At 32.8% G+C, this 23,594-nt stretch overlaps 1 protein-coding gene across 1 annotated transcript; it reads left to right on the top strand.

The window, feature by feature from the left end:
* Positions 1–6,174: 6,174 nt before the first annotated feature.
* Positions 6,175–10,499, top strand: LOC139848057 (prefoldin subunit 3-like). Its single transcript, XM_071837790.1, has 6 exons — positions 6,175–6,449; positions 6,563–6,620; positions 7,533–7,604; positions 8,445–8,564; positions 8,786–8,887; positions 10,235–10,499. The coding sequence occupies exons 1-6, from the start codon at positions 6,289–6,291 to the stop codon at positions 10,310–10,312; spliced, it is 591 nt and encodes a 196-aa protein (XP_071693891.1). The 5' UTR covers positions 6,175–6,288; the 3' UTR covers positions 10,313–10,499.
* Positions 10,500–23,594: the final 13,095 nt, after the last annotated feature.

The raw sequence follows: 23,594 nt of genomic DNA, 5'->3' as shown, positions 1-23,594 counted from the left end.
AATGGGAGATACGATGATATCTTAGAATATTTAAGATAAGATGATGATGAAGAATATTGTCCGCAAAGGTTTTAGAGTAAGGAGCAAGGTATTCGCTAATGATTTCAGCAGACTCTGAATCATTTGCATTCTTTGAAGGTAGATTTAGTCTTTGTGATTTGTCCACAGCCTCCTTCATGGTCTGCTCAATCCGTTTTTCAATTCCAAACCTTCTCTTTTTCTCAGCTTTACCACCATACTATTCTTTATCATCAAACTTTTGACTGTTAAGGTCGTTTATAGTTTTTGCTGCTTCATCAACATTTTTTCAAAATTCGGAGAACTAGTTTCGTAGTTTGGGGTGTTTTTCGGAAACTTCACATTCGAAGTATGTAAGTCCAGGAGGTAGACGTTATATGTACACATATAACTGTTAGCGTAGACGTGCTACAAGATTTCAAAATACTGATTGCTAATTCTCGATAGTTGGTATGGCAATTGCCATTACAAGATGTGGATGAGTACATGATACGGTTTCAATGAGTATAAGGATTTTTCGGAAGGTCAAAGATCAATGAAGTTGTTGGTAAATTTACTGCTAATGTGGTGGAACATGAAAGATTCCCCGATAACAAAAACGTATATGCCAAAGTTACAAGTCTGAAAGGTCGTCGTTGACTGGTTGAACGGTTGATAATACTGGATACTTTGAAAAGAAATTGCAAGGTTATTTTCAGTAATAACAATGCTAAAGGATCTTTCACATTTTTGAAGTCAAAGTATAGCTTTGAAAGATGTAGAGATCTAAGAATGATGTTACCCGTTAAATCTTGACTTGGATTCTGATCCGTCAATATCAAAATATGTAATTGAATTTGTATGGAAACGATTGTATATCGCTGTGAGCATAGTTAATAATTTTTGAATCAAAGTTGAAGAATGTACAGTATACCATATTAATTGTGAACTTATATATTTCCCGGGAATTACCTACCCGTTAAAGATTTCACAAGTAATATTTTGTACAAAAGAATTTTTATTACCGTTTTTACGAAAATATATGTATGTATATTTTCTTCAGATGTAATACAGATTTGATGAGTTAATATCATATTAAGCTCATTTGATTTTTGACTTGAATTAGAAATGAATAATCTCTAAAACATTAAAGATTTAATAATCTTTACGGAGTATTTCACTAATGTAATCAATACTCAGTTTTATTGATATTTTCTCAGTGAATCATGTTGGTGCTCATGGAACTCTTGCTAACTTCACAAGGTACGAATGATGTTTTATAGAAAGTTTCGAATACATCGAAGATGAAAGTATAAAATCAACCATATAATTGAATAATATACTTAGTTTATTATGAAATGGAATTCATTGAGTTGGAAACAGAGATTGTAGTTAACGATGGTTAAGTCATTAACGAAGGATGTACATCATAGCATATTAGTAATATGAATTAACCGAGTAGTACCTACCAGTTAAGATTCACACGTAATAACTTGGTACAAAAAGATTTATTTTGATTTCAAAATTCATATATATTAAATATACATAAAATTTCTTCAGGGGAAATGAGTTAATACTTCATCGGTTATTGTTGCTGGTATTTCTTGGTAACTACGGTGCGTATGACGTTGATGCTCGTGGGACAGATTGTGAAGTTGAGGTTTGCGATGCGGATGTTGTTGGTGGTGGTAATGGTACTATTGGCGTTGTTGTCGGTGGTACTGTTGATGTCGGTGATGTTGCTGGTGCCTGTAACCTTTGCACTATATTCTCCAAAGCCACTACCCGAGCACGAAGCTCGTTGACTTCTTCTACTACACCGGGATGATTGGCGGTTCGGACGAGCGGATGAATAAGATCCAGAATTTGAGAGAGTATATGATCATGACGAGATATTCTGGAGATGAGAGAGAAAATGGTATTACGAACAGGTTCGCCGGTAAGTGCTTCAGGTTCTTCGCCCAGAGGGCAATGTGGTGGATGGAAGGGATCGCCTTCTTCTTGTCTCCAATAATTAAGTAGGCTACGAACCCATCCCCAATTCATCCAGAATAGGTGATGGCTGATTGGTTGATCCATTCCTGTTACACTGTCTTCGGAATTCAGGTGAATATCCATATCGGAATAGTTGTCGGAGTTTAAGGATTTTGAACTAGATACGAGATCCATCTTGTATAATTATGGAGATGATTTTTTTTATATGAATTAGATTATAGAATTTAGTTTGGTATTCTTCAATATATAATTTACATATGTATATATAATACCAAATTCCATAAATCACGGAGAAATTTTCGGAAGATGTCAGGAAAAGTTTACAGTAACAGATACGCTAAGATATGTATTTTTGTCTATACACTATTTATGCAATAAATGCAGGAAAACGTGTCTAGACTTAAGAATGATAAGCATGTAATTTCTGACAAGAAATGATAAGCAAAACTTTTAACATGCAGACACGGTCGAAGTCCAGACTTACTTATGCATCCTAACAACTATCAGGTAGACACACTCATGCAAGACCTGGTTCGCTAGGACCAACGCTCTGATACCAACTGTCGGGGTCACTCCAAATTCATATGGACGAACACGTCATTCATCGATTTCATTGCGAGGTATTTGACCTCTATATGATACGTTTTGTAAACATTGCATTCTTTTGAAAAGGCACACCATAAATGAATATTTAAATCAAAGGTTTTCGACATCTGATGATTTCTACATATAGACAATCACCATAAATAATAGTTTACAATAGTACTTCCGTTGACAATGCAGTCAAAATAAGATACATGGTGATGATTTGGTGAATGCAATGTTTCCTTAAAAAATATGCCATGTAAGACTCCAAGCACATAGCTTGTCTAACATATAATCAAACAGCGGAAGACTCCTAGGGAACCTGAGAATAAACATGCTAACAAGTGTCAACACAAAGGTTGGTGAGTTCATAGTTTTAATGTTTTGCATAATCTGTACATAAAGATGGATCACAAGATTTCAGTTGTTTCATCCAGAAACGTTTATCAAAATATTCTACAAGATTGAGCACCCTGGTAACTAAACTTTAACGTTATAATAAGTACCCCTATTTTAACATACATGCAACCAACATGTACAATACACGCAAACCAACGTGTACTAAACTCAAATAGCATACGTCTGTTTTATAGTTCAGGCTAGGGTTTCTATACCTGGAACAGACGGGGATGTCAAGCCCTATGGATCCATATACTACTACTCGCGCCCACCAGTTCTTATAACTGGCAGTTACTAGTTACCAAAGCTAAGGGATTTTCGGTTCAAACTCAGTGTAGAATTTAGTATGTACTTGTATCCATTGCGTTTAAAATAAATTGCATGTATTCTCAGCCCAAAAATATATATTGCAAAAGCAATTAAAAAGGGGATCAATGAAACTCACCTTAGCAGCATATAAAGTTGTTCACCAAAATGTGATCGAAACTCGGATTACCAGATAACCGTAGATCTCAACCAATATTGAGATTTAATATTGTAGGAAATTACGTAGACGCAACAGAGATGATAAACACTAGGTTTGATTCACAAATATACCCCCGAATATTACCCACAACCTCTTTGACAATAACCCATAATTTCCTTAGCTCTAGCTTGCTCGAAAACCCGTTTCGAAATCATTTGGACATCCCTCCGTCGTGATATTATATATATATTATTATTTTTGTATCGTAAAAATAATAATACTAATACTATTAATAATAAGATTAATAATAATAATCTTAATATTAATAATAATAATAATAATAATTATTATTATTATAATTATAATAATTATAAATAATAAATTAAATAAATAACATAAGTAATACGGAGTAATATAAAGTGTGAGAAAACTGAACCAGAATCGTGCAATTTATAGAACTTTTTCTGAAAAAGCACCCCATGCGATCGCATGGGATTTGTGCTTCAAGGCCATGCGATCGCATGGCCCTCTGATCCAGCTCACAAACTTTTGTTTTCTTGTTTGTCGACATATTATTTAAATATATATAATATATTTAATTTATATAATTAATTATATATTATATTAAATTCATGTGCATAGTTGACCTGTAATTTTCGTTCCGATGACTCGTACGTTGTTACTCAACTTATGTCCCGATTTCGGTTTCTCAAATGCATTTTCGTACACTTAGAAAACTTGCATTTTACGTTTCGTGACACGTACCTTTGTCAAAATATAGCCTTAAATTATCCATAAACTATATCACTCAAAGTATATCTTAATCTTTCGAGTGTTTTGGTCATTTACTTCTATAAATCATTGTCTCGTTATTTATTAATATAATAGTATTTATCAAACGTTTCATAACCAAGTTAATATCTATTCTCAATATTTTTAAACACGTTTTAAAATATACGTCGCAAGTTATTCATACAATTAATATTCTAACTTATCATATATATTCAAATAAATATTTAAACCAATAAGTTTAATGTACGGTATTAAACAATTAATACATTGTTACGTTTTCAAGTTATAGTATATATATATATATATATATATATATATATATATATATATATATATATATATATATATATATATATATATATATATATATGTATATATATACATATAATTGTTCGCGAATTGTCAAGAACAACCGAAAGGTATTTGAATATATGAAAGTAGTTCAAAAATTTTGAGATTCAGTTTACAGACTTTGCTTATCGTGTCGGAAATGTTAATCATACAAAGATTAAGTTTAAATTTGGTCAGAAATTTCCGGGTCATCACACTAGTAAATCAAATTTCACGTTTTGCTTGCAGTAACCAATAGCCCACTTCTCCAAAGTTGCGATTTCATAGCCTTATAACGTAGATAATTGATTTTTAAACATATTTTATCAAACACTATGAACTAATTATTTGCGTTTTCAAAATGTAATAATCAAAAAATCAACTTCAAATCGCATTCCCAAACACCCTCTTATACTGTAGGATAGAACAGAGTATCAAAATTTGGGGTTACTTCAAGAACAATATGCTAATTCCTACCCATGTCTTTTCTTTCCTAAAATTAGATCTGTAATCTAAAAAAATCATCATTTATGTTGTTTTCCTCTCACCACATTATCAAACTCTACCAATTCAACATTCCACTTATCTCTTCAAAATAATATACCTCATTAATAATGATTTTTGGGATGGTTAAAGTAAATCAAATGCTACAACTCTTGGTGATGGATTTTGTCTTATATAACTGTTTTGCAAAATCGTAATTATCGGTGTTTTGCATCTGATTCGTAATTATCGTTGTCCGGTGCTGATGAGCTCCGGCTGGGTTTGGCCAGAGTGACGATTTCAGATCTGAAATCGGATCAGGGGATGCCCCAGACGCATGAACTATTTTAGCGACAGTATCTCCGATGATAATTTTAGATCTACCACATGGTTGAAGAGACATTCTTAAGGGTGTATTCTCAAGGGAAACCATTAAAGCCTTATCTCCAAGGTATAGATGATGAAATTGGTGCCACTCAATCTTCCGATTTTTTATCCTTTTTGAAATCCATTACAACGAAAGACGGAGTGTACAGCAAAATGAAGGTGTGATCCTGCAATGTAAATTCGGAGTATATACGAAGTATATTGATTGGTTCTTTGTGAGTTATGGAATGATATGTAAAGGTGCTCAGATTAAATGTAAATATATACGGACTCAACTAAACACTGAATATATATGAACTAAAACTTTGTTGCTCTCTCAAAAATTGAAAAAAAGAAAAATGATGAAACTGAAGAAGCCATGTTTGGAATCTGGAAAAGAGTACGCCTCATTGTTTTGTACAAATATGTTTTAATGTAGGAATCGTTAAATATGCCGATAGTCCTTTTTGTTTGTAAAATTATACCAGTACTTCTTATGATTTTTAAATTATACAACGGTAGTCCTAAACCTAACATCAGTTAACTATTTAATGAATTAAATTAACTGGCGTTCGATTTGGATCACCGTTGTTCAATTTAAAAACCACAGGGACTACGAGTATAATTTTCAAAAGAAAAGGACTACACATATAATTTTGTGTAAACCACAAGGACTAATGATATAATTAACTCATTGTATTAACATATATCAACCAATAGAAGGTGTACACCTACTTAATCAGTATAACTATTGTTCATTGTTCGTAAAAAAAGAGGAAAAAATAGTGACATATTACAAGTAGGAACTATTTGATCGACCAAAACTATAAAGAAGCCGACTGAATCGAATCATTAAGGGGAGAGTGAAGACAACAATGGCGGCGGCTACATCATCTTCGACGGTGGCTACGTCCGGTGGTGAAGTGGCGGTGGAACGGAGAGGGATACCGGGAGCGTCATTTGTAAAAGATGTAGAAGCTTATTTGAATCAATTAGGTCTTGATGTTAACTCTACTCTTGCTTTTCTTCAAGAAAGGTCTTTTATTCCCATTCTTCTTCTTTTGCCTCCCTTCAATTTCAGTATAATTTCAATTAAATCAGTAACTGTTGAATTAGGGTTTATATATACCGACTTTTATGTATCTGCAGGCTGCAGCAATATAAAGTGGTTGAGATGAAACTTCTTGCTCAGCAAAGAGATCTTCAGGTACTATTCACTCATCTTCAATGTACTAATTGTTGAGATTAGTGAAAAGATGTATATTACATATTTCTTTTAGTATAAGATGATGTTATATACTTATATTATATTATATGTTTGCTACAAGTTGCATTTTTTATAGCTCAAATTCTGTTCCTTTGAAAACTTATGATTTATTGATGTTGATAAAAATGATAACCTTGGGTAAAGGTTATACCTTTCCACTGTATGAGTGTGGATTGGAGTTGCAAATACTTATGAGCAAGGTAGCAAAATTCGCTATTCGGGAATTAATCGGTCAGGACTTTGGAAGGATTAATCGGAAATTCGGGGATTAATCGGATTGTACTTTATGCATTTAAATATTAAATTTCAAAAATTATATGTGCAAATATAGAAGAAAATCATAAACATAAACATAAACATAAACATAAACTTTAACATAATTGTCTAAATTTGTTCATTTTGTTCAAAAACTATGAATTTCTAGTTTAAATACATGTTAAAATGCTGACCGAAATTTAACTTTGACCGACTTTGATTATCAAATTCGATTTTGACCCATCAATTGACGTTGACCGATTATTTAAACGGATTTTGGAAAATCGGAACGGATTGCTCTTGAAAATGATTAATCGGGAATTAATCGGCGAGTAATCGGGTTTTTTACAACATTGCTTATGAGGCATTCATTGGAATCGAAGTTTTGAACACGTCTAACTCTTGATTAGCTTGATAAGAAACTCGATGTTTTCATAATTTGAAACCAATATACGTGTGTGTGGAAGATGACATTTGGAGGGGAAGCTTGTATCTACGCTTGATTACATCTTGCAAATATAGAATCATAGATCTCATATTAGTGTTTCGCTTTTTCTACATAATTTGAATTGATGCAATATGTTTTTGGCTTACCAGGCGAAGATTCCTGATATCGAGAAGTGCTTAGATGTTGTTGCCACTTTACAAGCTAAGAAGGACAGTAATGAGGTTGGTTTTCTCTCTCTCTTGTTTTTTTCTTTTGAACTGATTTTGGCTTTTATAGTAGTCTTTAAGAGATGTTTGTATTCTTGGCTTGTGAATATTTAATGTCACTTGCCAGTTTCGGAATATTGTGGTTGTCTGTTTGTTTGGTTAAGTAGGTTATGCATCAATTATTTGTGTTGCTTTTTAACTGATTCTTGAATCCTGATTTTGACTTGTGAATGAGTTCAGATGTGTATTATCCTTGCCAATTTCACCGACCTTTGGCTACGTAGAAGCCTTTACTTTTAACTCAACTGCCTCAACCCATTTACACATAAGTGGTCATACAGAAAGGTAGTTAAAGGCGAAGCGGTACATCTCTATTAGGGACTAAGGCGAGAGGTGAAAACAGCGAACGTCCAAGACATATATTTGTTTAAATTTGAAACAGAAGATGATAAAACATACATGTTTTTTTTCTTTTAGTTTAACTTATATGCGTAAACTAAGTCACAAACCCAAACATGATATGATTTGTGTTTTAGTTTATATTCATCATACATATTGGATATTTGAATGTATGTTTATAATTAATGGCACACGTACTCACATATATAAGTTGCATCTTGTATCCCTAGTTTTATTAGTGTATATATCCCCCATCCTTGCAACATTCCATATTGCTTGCTCTCTGTGTTAAAACTCGTTACCAAATCTTTATTTCTATGGACCTTGTAATATGCTTATACATAAGCCTCTGGCAGCATAATGTACATAATAAACTATACATTCCAGTGTTTGTGTAAACAATCTTTTTCTTAATGTTATTTGAGAATAATATATGGGCACCTGTTTTTTTTACAGGCATTGCTTACGGATTTTGAATTATCTGAAGGCATCTATTCCCGGGCTAGAATTGAGAATACAGACTCCGTGTGCTTATGGTTAGGTGCAAATGTAATGCTTGAGTACTCATTTGAAGAGGTAGATATATATATACGTTGAATCTTTTTTGTAAGTTATTCTTTTCTGGTGGAAAAATGGGTGGGTTTGCAAACCTGTCATAATGGGTTGAGTTGGCAAATCAGAATCGTTTACTCTGAATCAATCCATATATGGTTAATGGTTTGAAATAGCCACCTCTTGTGTGACCTTCCTAATATGTTGGAAATACAAAATTCAAATTTGAACTTGAAAACATGCAGGCTACTTCTCTGCTGCAGAGCAACTTGGAAAATGCAAAAGCCAGTTTAGAAGTTCTGGTTGCTGATTTACAGTTTTTACGAGACCAAGTTACCATTACTCAGGTACAATATCATTGCCTTTTATTAACATATTGTCATATGAAGAAATTAAGCGGGATTTAATTGTAAGTTTGGTACTAATTTTGTTCGTACATAAAGGTTACATATTCCATCACAATATTAAAGATGTACCAGGTCAAATTGTAAGTTGACATAATCTTCTCAACACACGTTTTTTGCAAATGTTACCACCAACGTTTTCAACTTGTAGTACTTGGGATCATTACCATATTTATTATCTAATAGACAAAAGTTATGAATAGTGCCAAGAGTATTTCCGACTTCTCACCTTCTTTTTTTTTTTAAATTAAATTTCATTTCACCAATAAATCCCCCCACACTTTTTTCAAAAATTCAAATCGACCCCCCAAACAAGGGGGGTAAAGTGTCAAATAACCATGTTCATAAAAAATCTTAAATAAACTCCACCCAAATATTCAACGGGTCATATCTTCTCGCTCTCAACGAGTTATATTTTTTTGACACCATCGTTAAACTCGAAATAATTTTAGGAACACAATGTCACTTACTATACGCAAAACGGACGCTTTTTAAAAAATGCTAAATATTTGGGGTACTTTTCATACACGTTGATTTTGCGTTAAATTTTTTAAAAGTCGAGAATTCCATAGCGAAACGCGGAGATGCACATATATATATTGTTAATTTAAAATAAGATTTAAATCTTTCACGGGTTATACCTTTTAGTTCGACTCGAGTTGCACTTCAACGACATCATCATTAGCCACGAAATAATTTTACAAACTAAACGCAATAAAATACATTGAAAACCGAACCCCCGGCGCGAAGCGAGGGTTCGAAAACTAGTTATTACTAATTATGTAAAATACCTCTAGTGCTATATTTCCAAATCTCTTAACATTCATAAAAAAACTTTCGAGGCAATTTACTTAAGAGAAGAAAATTGATTCGATACATTGTATAAAAACCAAAATAAGTGTTGAGTACCGTGGTTTTTCCTGTATGTTATCTTGCATGATTAGTCACATGTTGATCATTTAATCACAACTTGTGCTCTATTTTTCTAAAATAGTGGTTCTTTGCGAATAAATAAACAAAAATGAACCTGAAAGTTAATAACTTTATAACATATGTTCTGTTCGTAAAATACTTTCTTTCTCAATATTTATTTTCCAAGTCCGGTTTCTCATCTCACATCAATTAAATAAGACTTGCAATCGCATGGTTATGATCCTTCTTATGACACCATTTATGGCCCACAAACTATATGGTTAAATGACTAAAACAATAACAGCCAAATTGCTCAGTCTCCTTTTGATAAGTAACTTATCTTAATCCTTTTGTCTATTTCATCTGTATATTAATTAGGTTACTATCGCTCGGGTTTACAATTGGGACGTCCATCAACGGAGATCTAAACAAGCTTCATCCTCCCAAGATTCATGAGAAAAAATACAATAGGCGTGCCAACTTGTGTTACTTTTTGAGACTGTTATCCTTTCACCTTTCTGCATTTCCATCGAAATCGTAGTGAATTTTGATCTCATTTCAGCTTCTTGGTTTCTTGTCATGCATCCATTGTGTAACATTAATGTCTGGTTAATTTTTGTGTGGTTGAACTATTAGAACTTAGTAACAATTAGAACTTAGTAACAACACCCAATCCTTACGCAATGTTCGAATGAAACTTTTCATTTAGTTGTTTGTTTATCGTCTTCTATATATTTTATCTGGGTCAACAACTTATCTATTTATTATTATTGATTTATAGCCTTTATTGGATTATATTTAGGCATTTTGGTCATAACTCTAAACACTTGCGTTTTAGCTATCATATTCCGTTTTGTGGTGTCGGGAACTGCAGTCGCTTTATCATTTTTCTCTTGAGACTACTTCTATTGTAGGCGATCAGATGATATGCACGTACGATTTTCTTTGGAGTAGTTTGCAAGCTGTATGCTTTCGTGAACCCCAACCTCGTTATGCTTTTGGCGTAGATTTCACTATGCCTGGCAATTGAGTTGGGTTGGGTTTGCGTCGGGTCCAAACGGGTCAGATGTTTTTAACATGTCAAACGGGTCGGGTAAGATTCGGGTTGAGCTGGATCAGACTTATTTTTCCCTCAAATTTTTTAAGAGGACGTGGCTATAACTTCAAATACACCATATATGGAGAACCTGCAGATTAAAAAACGAAAATATAAAACAGCACATATGTTGATGACAAGTTCACATGCAATGTCAACATAATATTATTTGCTTTGCAAAACTAGCACAGGGGTTATGTAAGGTCATCTGGGTTTGAGTCATAACTGACAATGTTGATGTGTGAATTATGAATTATGGGTCGGGCTGGCTTGACTCGTCTTATGTTCATTACTTTGTATCTTGTAGATAATTCATCTACTTCTAAATATGATTGGAAAACGACAGCTGATGCTGAACCATTTGACCTATTTTGTTTGCAGTTACTTTTTAGCTTTAGGGTGTATTTAGTAAATGAGCTCATAAGAGTTTTAACTTATTTTTTATAAACTTCAGTTTCTAGTATTGTTTGTTTGATAGACAGAAATTTTAATAGCTTGTATAAAAAAAAGGTTGGAACTTATAAAATGTGAAAATACTTAAATACTCCTAATATAATTGTACATCATGTGTTTATGTCCTTTTACGTCAAATCACATGTTTAAACTTAAGCATCAAAGGGTCATTGGACTAGCGGTATCGATGTACCCCTCTAACATATGGATTCAAGTCCTGGGGTGGACATATATTATGTATATAGTTGTGTTGGGTGTGTTTGTCTTAAAAAAAAACTTCTACTCTAGCTAGTTTTAACCAAACACTTAGAAAACAAGCTTCGGCTACAAGCTTTCAACTCCAGTTTCAACTACAAGTTAGTTCTACCAAACACACTCTTAGACAATTCTATAAACCATGTATTGGTCCTTTTGCATGAATAGTTAAATATACACCTTTCTACTTGTTGTATTGACTTTGACTACCGGTTTAAAAGACAACGACAAAAGTGATATGGAGGATGAAGAAGTAGAAGAAGATGAAGACGAGGATGTAAAAATTGAAATGTATAGCGATGATGATAATGTCGATGAAGATGGAATTGACGACAAGAGATTGCCACTTTCGAATTTTGAATGTTGTGCAAGTATTTCAAGTGTTGGGCTGACTCAATTTTTGTGAAACGTTACCATGTATAATGGAACCAAACTTCAGATGGTACGTAACCATATTGTCGGTGCTTGATTTTGCATTAGCTTGGTGCTTTTGTGTTTAGCTAGACAGTGTGCTAATCTTGGGCCATGTTAACAAGGTTGAAAATTTGATCAGGGACCATACCAAACTGTATTGGTATTAGCTATATTTGGTTGCATTATTGCTTCAAAAATACTAAGAAAAGGATCGGTTTCTGGTTCAAAAAGGGTGCCAAGTCGGTCTTCTTATATATTTGAACGTAAATGTTCTGTTTTAGCCAACTAAGAAGAACTTGCACGTATGTTTGGTTCAGGGTCTTGTTTGGAAGCAAACTGTTTCGGTTTAACTTTTTGCTTTTACTATAATAATCCTTTTAAATTTGGGTCTTTTTTTTGTTTGATTTGGTTGTCCCTACGAAGTAGTGGTAGGACATGCATCACAATGCGGAGACTATGAGCTTAAACCTATTTTCATGTTCTTTTAACCATGAATTACGCAATTTTTCTCATCAATGTTAGTTGAGGGACCGGTAAATAGGTGGTGAGGCCATAAAGATGTGATGAGATTAATCTGGTTCCATGTTCCTTCAATCATAGGTTACACAATTTTTCTCTTCTATATATGTTAGTCTCCGGACCGGTTGGTACATTGTTAGAGAGTTGGGTTTACCTATTTGACTTGGTCGAGTTTGTCGGTTAGATGGTCCGGTTAAGACTTTGATGAAATATTAAGACCAAGATTCAAAAGTTCCTTTTGTGAGTAATCATTACACATAAACCTCTTAATAGTAATAACTAGTTTACAAACCGTCCCTTCGCGACGGGGGTTCGGTTTTCAATGTATTTTAGTGCGTTTAGTTTGTAAAATTATTTCGTGGCTAACGATGATGTCGTTGAAGCGCAACTCGAGTCGAACTAAAAGGTATAATCCGTGAAAGATTTAAATGTTATTTTAAATTAACAATATATGTGCATCTCCGCGTTTCGCTATGGAATTGTCGACTTTTAAAAATTTAACGCAAAATCAACGTGTATGAAAAGTACCTCAAATATTTAGCGTTTTTTAAAAAGAGTACATTTTGCGTATAGTTAGTGACATTGTGTTCATAAAATTATTTCGAGTTTAACGATGGTGTCGAAAAAATTTAACTCGTTGTGAGCGAGAAGATATGACCCGTTGAATATTTTGGTGGAGTTTAGTTAAGATTTTTAATGAAAATGGTTATTTGACACTTTACCCCCTGTTTGGGGGCCGGTTTTAATTTTTGAACAAAGTTTGGAGTTTTTTTTGGAAAAAGGAAAAAAAGGTGAAAACAAAAAAAAAATTAAAAAAAAGTGAAAAGACGAAATATATTATATAATATTATTATAGTTATAATAACGGGGAGGCGAGTCGGGTCGGGTCGGTGTGAGGAGGTAGGGTTGGGGGTGTTTTGTATTTTCTCTGAAATGTCCCGTTCTTATTGATTAAAAACGTTCCATATTAATTGATTTCGTTGCGAGGTTTTGACCTCTATATGAGACGTTTTTCAAAGACTGCATTTATTTTTAAAACAAACCATAACCTTTATTTCATAAATAAAGGTTTAAAAAGATTTACGTAGATTATCAAATAATGATAATCTAAAATATCCTGTTTACACACGACCATTACATAATGGTTTACAATACAAATATGTTACATCGAAATCAGTTTCTTGAATGCAGTTTTTACACAATATCATACAAACATGGACTCCAAATCTTGTCCTTATTTTAGTATGCGACAGCGGAAGCTCTTAATAATCACCTGAGAATAAACATGCTTAAAACGTCAACAAAAATGTTGGTGAGTTATAGGTTTAACCTATATATATCAAATCATAATAATAGACCACAAGATTTCATATTTCAATACACATCCCATACATAGAGATAAAAATCATTCATATGGTGAACACCTGGTAACCGACATTAACAAGATGCATATATAAGAATATTCCCATCATTCCGGGACACCCTTCGGATATGATATAAATTTCGAAGTACTAAAGCATCCGGTACTTTGGATGGGGTTTGTTAGGCCAAATAGATCTATCTTTAGGATTCGCGTCAATTAGGGTGTCTGTTCCCTAATTCTTAGATTACCAGACTTAATAAAAAGGGGCATATTCGATTTCGATAATTCAACCATAGAATGTAGTTTCACGTACTTGTGTCTATTTTGTAAATCATTTATAAAACCTGCATGTATTCTCATCCCAAAAATATTAGATTTTAAAAGTGGGACTATAACTCACTTTCACAGATTTTTACTTCGTCGGGAAGTAAGACTTGGCCACTGGTTGATTCACGAACCTATAACAATATATACATATATATCAAAGTATGTTTAAAATATATTTACAACACTTTTAATATATTTTGATGTTTTAAGTTTATTAAGTCAGCTGTCCTCGTTAGTAACCTACAACTAGTTGTCCACAGTTAGATGTACAGAAATAAATCGATAAATATTATCTTGAATCAATCCACGACCCAGTGTATACGTATCTCAGTATTGATCACAACTCAAACTATATATATTTTGGAATCAACCTCAACCCTGTATAGCTAACTCCAACATTCACATATAGAGTGTCTATGGTTGTTCCGAAATATATATAGATGTGTCGATATGATAGGTCGAAATATTGTATACGTGTCTATGGTATCTCAAGATTACATAATATACAATACAAGTTGATTAAGTTATGGTTGGAATAGATTTGTTACCAATTTTCACGTAGCTAAAATGAGAAAAATTATCCAATCTTGTTTTACCCATAACTTCTTCATTTTAATTCCGTTTTGAGTGAATCAAATTGCTATGGTTTCATATTGAACTCTATTTTATGAATCTATACAGAAAAAGTATAGGTTTATAGTCGGAAAAGTAAGTTACAAGTCGTTTTTGTAAAGGTAGTCATTTCAGTCGAAAGAACGACGTCTAGATGACCATTTTAGAAAACATACTTCCACTTTGAGTTTAACCATAATTTTTGGATATAGTTTCATGTTCATAATAAAAATCATTTTCTCAGAATAACAACTTTTAAATCAATGTTTATCATAGTTTTTAATTAACTAACCCAAAACAGCCCGCAGTGTTTCTATGACGGCGTAAATCCGATTTTACGGTGTTTTTCGTGTTTTCAGGTTTTAAATCGTTAAGTTAGCATATCATATAGATATAGAACATGTGTTTAGTTGATTTTAAAAGTCAAGTTAGAAGGATTAACTTTTGTTTGCGAACAAGTTTAGAATTAACTAAACTATGTTCTATTGATTACAAGTTTAAACCTTCGAATAAGATAGCTTTATATGTATGAATCGAATGATGTTATGAACATCATTACTACCTTAAGTTCCTTGGGTAAACCTACTGGAAAAGAGAAAAATGGATCTAGCTTCAACGGATCCTTGGATGGCTCGAAGTTCTTGAAGCAGAATCATGACACGAAAACAAGTTCAAGTAAGATCATCACTTGAAATAAGATTGTTATAGTTATAGAAATTGAACCAAAGTTTGAATATGATTATTACATTGTATTAGAATGATAACCTACTGTAAGAAACAAAGATTTCTTGAGGTTGGATGATCACCTTACAAGATTGGAAGTGAGCTAGCAAACTTGAAAGTATTCTTGATTTTATGTAACTAGAACTTGTAGAATATATGAAGAACACTTAGAACTTGAAGATAGAACTTGAGAGAGATCAATTAGATGAAGAAAATTGAAGAATGAAAGTGTTTGTAGGTGTTTTTGGTCGTTGGTGTATGGATTAGATATAAAGGATATGTAATTTTGTTTTCATGTAAATAAGTCATGAATGATTACTCATATTTTTGTAATTTTATGAGATATTTCATGCTAGTTGCCAAATGATGGTTCCCACATGTGTTAGGTGACTCACATGGGCTGCTAAGAGCTGATCATTGGAGTGTATATACCAATAGTACATACATCTAAAAGCTGTGTATTGTACGAGTACGAATACGGGTGCATACGAGTAGATTTGTTGATGAAACTGAACGAGGATGTAATTGTAAGCATTTTGGTTAAGTAGAAGTATTTTGATAAGTGTCTTGAAGTCTTTCAAAAGGTATGAATACATATTAAAACACTACATGTATATACATTTTAACTGAGTCGTTAAGTCATCGTTAGTCGTTACATGTAAATGTTGTTTTGAAACCTTTAGGTTAACGATCTTGTTAAATGTTGTTAACCCAATGTTTATAATATCAAATGAGATTTTAAATTATTATATTATCATGATATTATGATGTACGAATATCTCTTAATATGATCTATATACATTAAATGTCATTACAACGATAATCGTTACATATATGTCTCGTTTCAAAATCATTAAGTTAGTAGTCTTATTTTTACATATGTAGTTCATCGTTAATATACTTAATGATATATTTAATTATCATTTAACATAATTAACAATGTGTATCAATATCTTAATATGATTCATATGTACCTAGTAAGACGTTATAACGATAATCGTTATATATATCGTTTTCGAGTTTCTTAATTTAATAGTCTCATTTTTATGTATATAACTCATTGTTAAAATACCTAATGAGATAAATACTTATAATAAAATCATGTTAACTATATATATAACCATATATATGTCATCGTATAGTTTTTACAAGTTTTAACGTTCGTGAATCACCGGTCAACTTGGGTGGTCAATTGTCTATATGAAACCTATTTCAATTAATCAAGTCTTAACAAGTTTGATTGCTTAACATGTTGGAAACATTTAATCATGTAAATATCAATCTCAATTAATATATATAAATGATGTGTGCAGCGGGGTGTACGAAATAGTATTAATTTTTACTACAAAATGCGACGAAATATTACACAAGTTTTATTTATTTATTTATCGAGTGGATATACCTAAACCTTGCTACAACACTTATAGGCAGTGTACCTAATCGTAGAGTAGTGTAGTTTTTAGTAAGTCCGATTCGTTCCACAGGGAGCTGGTGAAGTTAACGCTATATTATTAAGTTTATTTGTAAAAATATATATATAAATAAGTAGTAGTATTATTATAAAATGGGGGTTTTACCGTTTAATGACCGGTTTGTCGATTTTAAGCGTAAAAATAAATGACAAAAATTAAAGTGCGTAAAATAAATTGCGATAAATAAAATGACAGAAAATAAAATGATAGAAAATAAAAGTGCGATGAAAAATACAATAAAACAATTATGCTTATTTAAACTTCCGTAATCATGATGTTTAACGTTTTGATTTTAATTAATTGTTACTCGGGTTAATTGTCCTTTGTCATGGTTTATTTGATACGTCTATCTGGTTTTTGTCCATAATAGTCCATCGGTCATAAATATAAAGTGCGAGTGTCCTCGTCAAATTACCCTTATACCCGAAGTCAAATATTCCAACTAATTAAGGATTTAAACTGTGATGCAGTTATCACTTCTGTCAACAATTACACCAGTTATCACTGTATGTAATCTACCCCTGTTTTGATTAGATATGAATATTAATTTACCCACTTGATCAGTTTGAATAATCAATTACCCAACCCGAATAATTAATTAAATGATTATAATAGATTCCATATGAACGTCACTAAATAGGACAACCATAATCATTATTAATTATTAGGATAATTAATTTGAAGATAGGTTCAACAGACTCCAATGAGTTGTCACTCAATTAGACAATACCCCCCATCTATTAATAGTCAATAGTCCAATTTCCACAAGTGTCGGTCTTTTGCCCAAACCTTAATTATGGTACAAAGCCCAATTACCCAATTTTAGTAATTAGCCCAACATCATGATTACTTCGTTTTAAATAAGCATAATAATAACTTAGCTACGAGACATTAAATTAAAAAGGAAAGACATAACTTACAGTGGGTATTAATATCGTAGTATTACACGGGCAGAGTCTTGACTTAAAATCCGTAAATCATTTGTTACAATACTAAACTAAATCATAATTATTAAAATTATAATTAAAATTATAATTATTTATTTATGTTATATGTTTACAGAGAAGGAAAAGAAAAAGATGTGTTTGAGTTCGTGCATAAACTGCCTTTTTATAGGCATTTGGCCAGATTTTTACTGCCATGCGACTCGCATGGGTTTATGCCTATTTGCCATGCGACTCGCATGGCCACGCTGGACAGCTCACATATCTTTTGTCTTCTTGTTCGTCGACATATTTATTAAATATATATAAAATATAAATAATTTTAATAATTATTTATATATTATATTATATTTATGTGCATAGTAGACTAGATATTTTTGGTCCATTGCGTCGGGCGTTTCTTCTTGACTCGGGTCCCGGTTCCGGATTTTCGGACGTCCTTTCGTACTATTTTATATCGTGTACTTTGCGTTCCGCAACTTGTACTCTTGTCATTTTTAGACGTTCTTCATCAATAATTTGAACCTTTTTATTTGTATCTTGTATATTTGAGCTTTTTGGACCTTTGTGTCTTTAATTCGTCGTTTTCGCCTTTTGTCTTCGCACTTATTTAATATAAACGAATATCACTTGAAAATGGAACAATTGCAACTAAAATCTTGTCTTTCTTGGGGGATTTTGCTATGAAATATATGTTCCTTTTTAGCCTTATCAATATCTCCACACTTGAGCGTTGCTTGTCCTCAAGCAATACAGTCTTGAAATAATATAATACATCACACGAATTACTTCTTTATTCTTCACACTTTGTACATCAGTGATTTTGATAGAGCGGTATAAACAATGATATTAACAATAGAACCATGGTTAAAGGTGGGTGTGTCATCCACAGTTGCCTTGGGTTTAGGTCAACGACACTTGCAATCAAATAGCCGATTTACTTTCGGTTTCCAAAGCAAAGTGCACATTTAAAAGGCGGTTTACAGTCCCACATGACTATAAAAATGTAGATCCTTTAGGAAATTGGATCTTTATGAAAACATTTGATCTTTTAAAAATTCAAGCTAGATTTTACCCTAGACAAGTTTTCTGATTTAACCCACCATCGGTGTTGCAAAATATATTTGTGGATCAATATTTTGGCTAAAAACATTTAGGTTCGTGTAATCCACTGCTATCCCGGTATCGGAAAGCACACATCCAGTTTACTTGTTCCGTATATTACCTTTCGGTAAACTACCGTCCGGTTGTAAAGGAAAGCGATGAACAAGAAACTGTTAAGGCAATGTCTAATGACATGCATTTTTTCATGGTCTAATTACGTGTCGGATGCTAGTACTATCCTTGGTAGGAGCAATAGTAAAGATCATCCTATGATTTTTAGGTCTGGCACAAGGTCCTGTCTCCGACCATGCTATGCAACCACCGTTCTTACGGTTGACACCCGATTTGGTTCAGGTGACCTAATGAATTCTGTTGAATTCCCAGGATTTTACGTTCAATGGTAATGAACGCATTGAAAATGGATTTTCAGAAAACAAATCGGTTTTAATTTTGATCAAAATATTTTCTCGTTCAAGCTCGAGTTTAGATATCATCGAATTCCATGAGTTTGAATTCTCAATCTTTAAGGTCAATCTCAAGGATTGAGTAATATCAGGCTTAAAAGCTGATTTTTAATCTTTAAGGAGATTATCCTTTCTGGGGATCTGATTCATTAGTCTTATCAAGCTAATTTGCACGGTGCCCCCCCATTGTACGAGATAAATCCTTCTCATGGTTAGGATAAATCTGACCACTTGGCGACCCTGTTTGATAATAGGTTTTAAGGAACTACTAAAAGGAACATATATTTCATAGCAAAATCCCCCAAGAAAGACAAGATTTTAGTTGCAATTGTTCCATTTTCAAGTGATATTCGTTTATATTAAATAAATGCGAAGACAAAAGGCGAAAACGACGAATTAAAGACACAAAGGTCCAAAAAGCTCAAATATACAAGATACAAATAAAAAGGTTCAAATTATTGATGAAGAACGTCTAAAAATGACAAGAGTACAAGTTGCGGAACGCAAAGTACACGATATAAAATAGTACGAAAGGACGTCCGAAAATCCGGAACCGGGACCCGAGTCAAGAAGAAACGCCCGACGCAATGGACCAAAAATATCTAGTCTACTATGCACATAAATATAATATAATATATAAATAATTATTAAAATTATTTATATTTTATATATATTTAATAAATATGTCGACGAACAAGAAGGCAAAAGATATGTGAGCTGTCCAGCGTGGCCATGCGAGTCGCATGGCAAATAGGCATAAACCCATGCGAGTCGCATGGCAGTAAAAATCTGGCCAAATGCCTATAAAAAGGCAGTTTATGCACGAACTCAAACACATCTTTTTCTTTTCCTTCTCTGTAAACATATAACATAAATAAATAATTATAATTTTAATTATAATTTTAATAATTATGATTTAGTTTAGTATTGTAACAAATGATTTACGGATTTTAAGTCAAGACTCTGCCCGTGTAATACTACGATATTAATACCCACTGTAAGTTATGTCTTTCCTTTTTAATTTAATGTCTCGTAGCTAAGTTATTATTATGCTTATTTAAAACGAAGTAATCATGATGTTGGGCTAATTACTAAAATTGGGTAATTGGGCTTTGTACCATAATTAAGGTTTGGGCAAAAGACCGACACTTGTGGAAATTGGACTATTGACTATTAATAGATGGGGGGTATTGTCTAATTGAGTGACAACTCATTGGAGTCTGTCGAACCTATCTTCAAATTAATTATCCTAATAATTAATAATGATTATGGTTGTCCTATTTAGTGACGTTCATATGGAATCTATTATAATCATTTAATTAATTATTCGGGTTGGGTAATTGATTATTCAAACTGATCAAGTGGGTAAATTAATATTCATATCTAATCAAAACAGGGGTAGATTACATACAGTGATAACTGGTGTAATTGTTGACAGAAGTGATAACTGCGTCACAGTTTAAATCCTTAATTAGTTGGAATATTTGACTTCGGGTATAAGGGTAATTTGACGAGGACACTCGCACTTTATATTTATGACCGATGGACTATTATGGACAAAAACCAGATAGACGTATCAAATAAACCAGGACAAAGGACAATTAACCCATGGTAATAAATTAAAATCAACACGTCAAACATCATGATTACGGAAGTTTAAATAAGCATAATTCTTTTATTATATTTCTCATCGTATCTTTATTTACTGTCATTTTATTACTCGCAATTTTATTTACTGTCATTTTATTTATTGTCATTATTTTACGCACTTTAATTATCGTCATTTATCTTTGCGCTTAAAATATAGAATCGACAAACCGGTCATTAAACGGTAAAACCCCCCTTTTATAATAATATTACTACTTATATATATATATATATATTTATATAAATATAGTTTTATAAAAATATAGTACGTAATCACTAGCTCCCTGTGGAACGAACCGGACTTACTAAAAACTATACTACTCTACGATTAGGTACACTGCCTATAGTGTTGTAGCAAGGTTTAGGTATATCCCATCCGTAAATTAATAAAACTTGTGTCATATTTTGTAGTATTTCCTAGTAAAAATAATACTATTTCGTACGCTCACGCTACATCATCAAGTTTTTGGCGCCGCTGCCGGGGAGCACTAAAACGCTATATTTTTAATTTATATTTGCAAAAAAAAAAAAAAAAAAAAAATTTATAAAAAAATATATTTTTAAGATTTTTTCTATAAAAAAAAAAAAAAATTTTTTTTTTTAGTTTTATTACCTTTAGATTTTTAGACTATATTCGCAACTTTTAGTATTAAGTTTAGTTTTGCCATAGTTATTTTTACTTCTAGAATTTTTAGTTTTGCCGTAAAATCCCTTAAGTGCTTTTTCTTTAGACTAAGATTTAGGTGCCTTAAAATTTTGCGACGCCATTTTTCGTGCTATTTTCTTATTTCGTATTTTTCGATGCCTTTTACTTATGTATCAATTACAATTCCAATTAGTGATCTCCATTTGTAGCTTTAATTTTAAGATAGTGATCGTTATAAGGTTGGATTAACCGCGTGTTTACAAACCACTCTTCGTCTTTTTCATTTTTCGACACTTTTCGACGCGCAATCTTTTTCTCTCTTATTTCTCGCCATTCTAGTTTTTAGGACTTAGAATTTTTTCTACTTCTTCTCTAAATTTCTTAAAATTACGAAAATTTATTTTAAGTGGTTAAATTGATAGACATCAAAATTTTCTGGTTCGTAGTAATAGTTGGATTTGTACGTGGACCGGGTTATTGGAGCCAAACAGTACTCAATTATATTGAGACCAAACGAATCCTGCCCCTCTGCTGCATCTTTTGGCTATTCGAAACGTGGGCAAAATCAGAAAAGTCTATTAATTGGATAACTTATTATAATTTTTCTTTCCTTTTTAAAAACTAATAGGATATTCAGTGAATGCACCGAGCAAAACGTTCACCACCTTTCATACGTTCACCACCTGTAACTCGATCAAGACATCTAGCAAATATTGTCGCCGTTGATTTTTCTTTAGAATCGTCATCTAGTCGAACAAGAACTCCAACTCAAATTTCCGATAATCCATCTTTTGAACCCGACTTCACAATTAAGAACCCGGAGCATATTCAAGGACAATTCCAAGATCCTGAACCACTAATTATTCCTCCTGAACCACAAACCGTTAAATCAGAGTCCTCTAGTGATTCGTATTCAACAAATTCAATTATGGAAGTAACGGAACCTCTAAGTATGGAAGATCGAATGAGAGCCACACGCACGGGCCAAGGTCACGCCATTATTAAGCCAGAAGTTAATGCGCCAGATTATGAAATCAAAGGACAAATTCTACACATGGTAACTAACCAATGCCAATTCAGTGGTGCACCGAATGAAGATCCTAACGAATACCTTCGTACGTTTAAAAGAATTTGTACACTATTCAAAATCCGAGAAGTGGAAGATGAGCAGATCTATCTCATGTTGTTTCCCTGGACTTTAAAGGGAGAAGCCAAAGATTGGTTAGAATTGTTACCTGAAGGGGCGATTGACACATGGGATGTTTTAGTTGAAAAATTTCTTAAACAATTCTTTCCGGCATCTAAAGCCGTGAGACTTCAAGGAGAAATTGTTACGTTCGCGCAAAAGCCAAATGAAACATTATATGAGGCGTGGACAAGATTCGGAAGGATGTTGAGAGGATGTCCTCAACACGGTTTAGACACTTACCAAATAGTACAAATATTCTACCAAGGTGTCAACGTTGCTACACGAAAAGACATCGACATAACAGCTGGTGGTTCCATCATGAAGAAAACCGCAACTGAAGCTTACAAAATTATTGATAATACAGCCTCCCACTCGCATGAGTGGCACCAAGAAAAAGATATTTTTCGTTCATCTAAAGTGGCTAGAGCCGATTCTAGCCATGACTTTGATTCCGTTTCCGCAAAAATAGATGCTTTCGAAAGACGAATGGAAAAGATGAATAAAGATATT

This window comes from Rutidosis leptorrhynchoides, chromosome 5 (genome assembly GCF_046630445.1).
Source record: "Rutidosis leptorrhynchoides isolate AG116_Rl617_1_P2 chromosome 5, CSIRO_AGI_Rlap_v1, whole genome shotgun sequence".
NCBI lineage: Eukaryota > Viridiplantae > Streptophyta > Magnoliopsida > Asterales > Asteraceae > Rutidosis > Rutidosis leptorrhynchoides.
The sequence above is the reverse complement of the archived record's forward strand: the minus strand, read 5'-3'. Positions and strand labels throughout refer to the sequence as shown.

What these genes read in the sequence shown, in the direction of transcription:
- LOC139848057 (XM_071837790.1), top strand. Translation starts at nt 6,289, where the DNA reads ATGGCGGCGGCTACATCATCTTCGACGGTGGCTACGTCCGGTGGTGAA. An exon ending in CTAAGAAGGACAGTAATGAG is followed by an intron (nt 7,605 to 8,444) that starts GTTGGTTTTCTC and finishes TTTTTTTTACAG; the next exon opens with GCATTGCTTACGGATTTTGA. An exon ending in TTGAGTACTCATTTGAAGAG is followed by an intron (nt 8,565 to 8,785) that starts GTAGATATATAT and finishes GAAAACATGCAG; the next exon opens with GCTACTTCTCTGCTGCAGAG.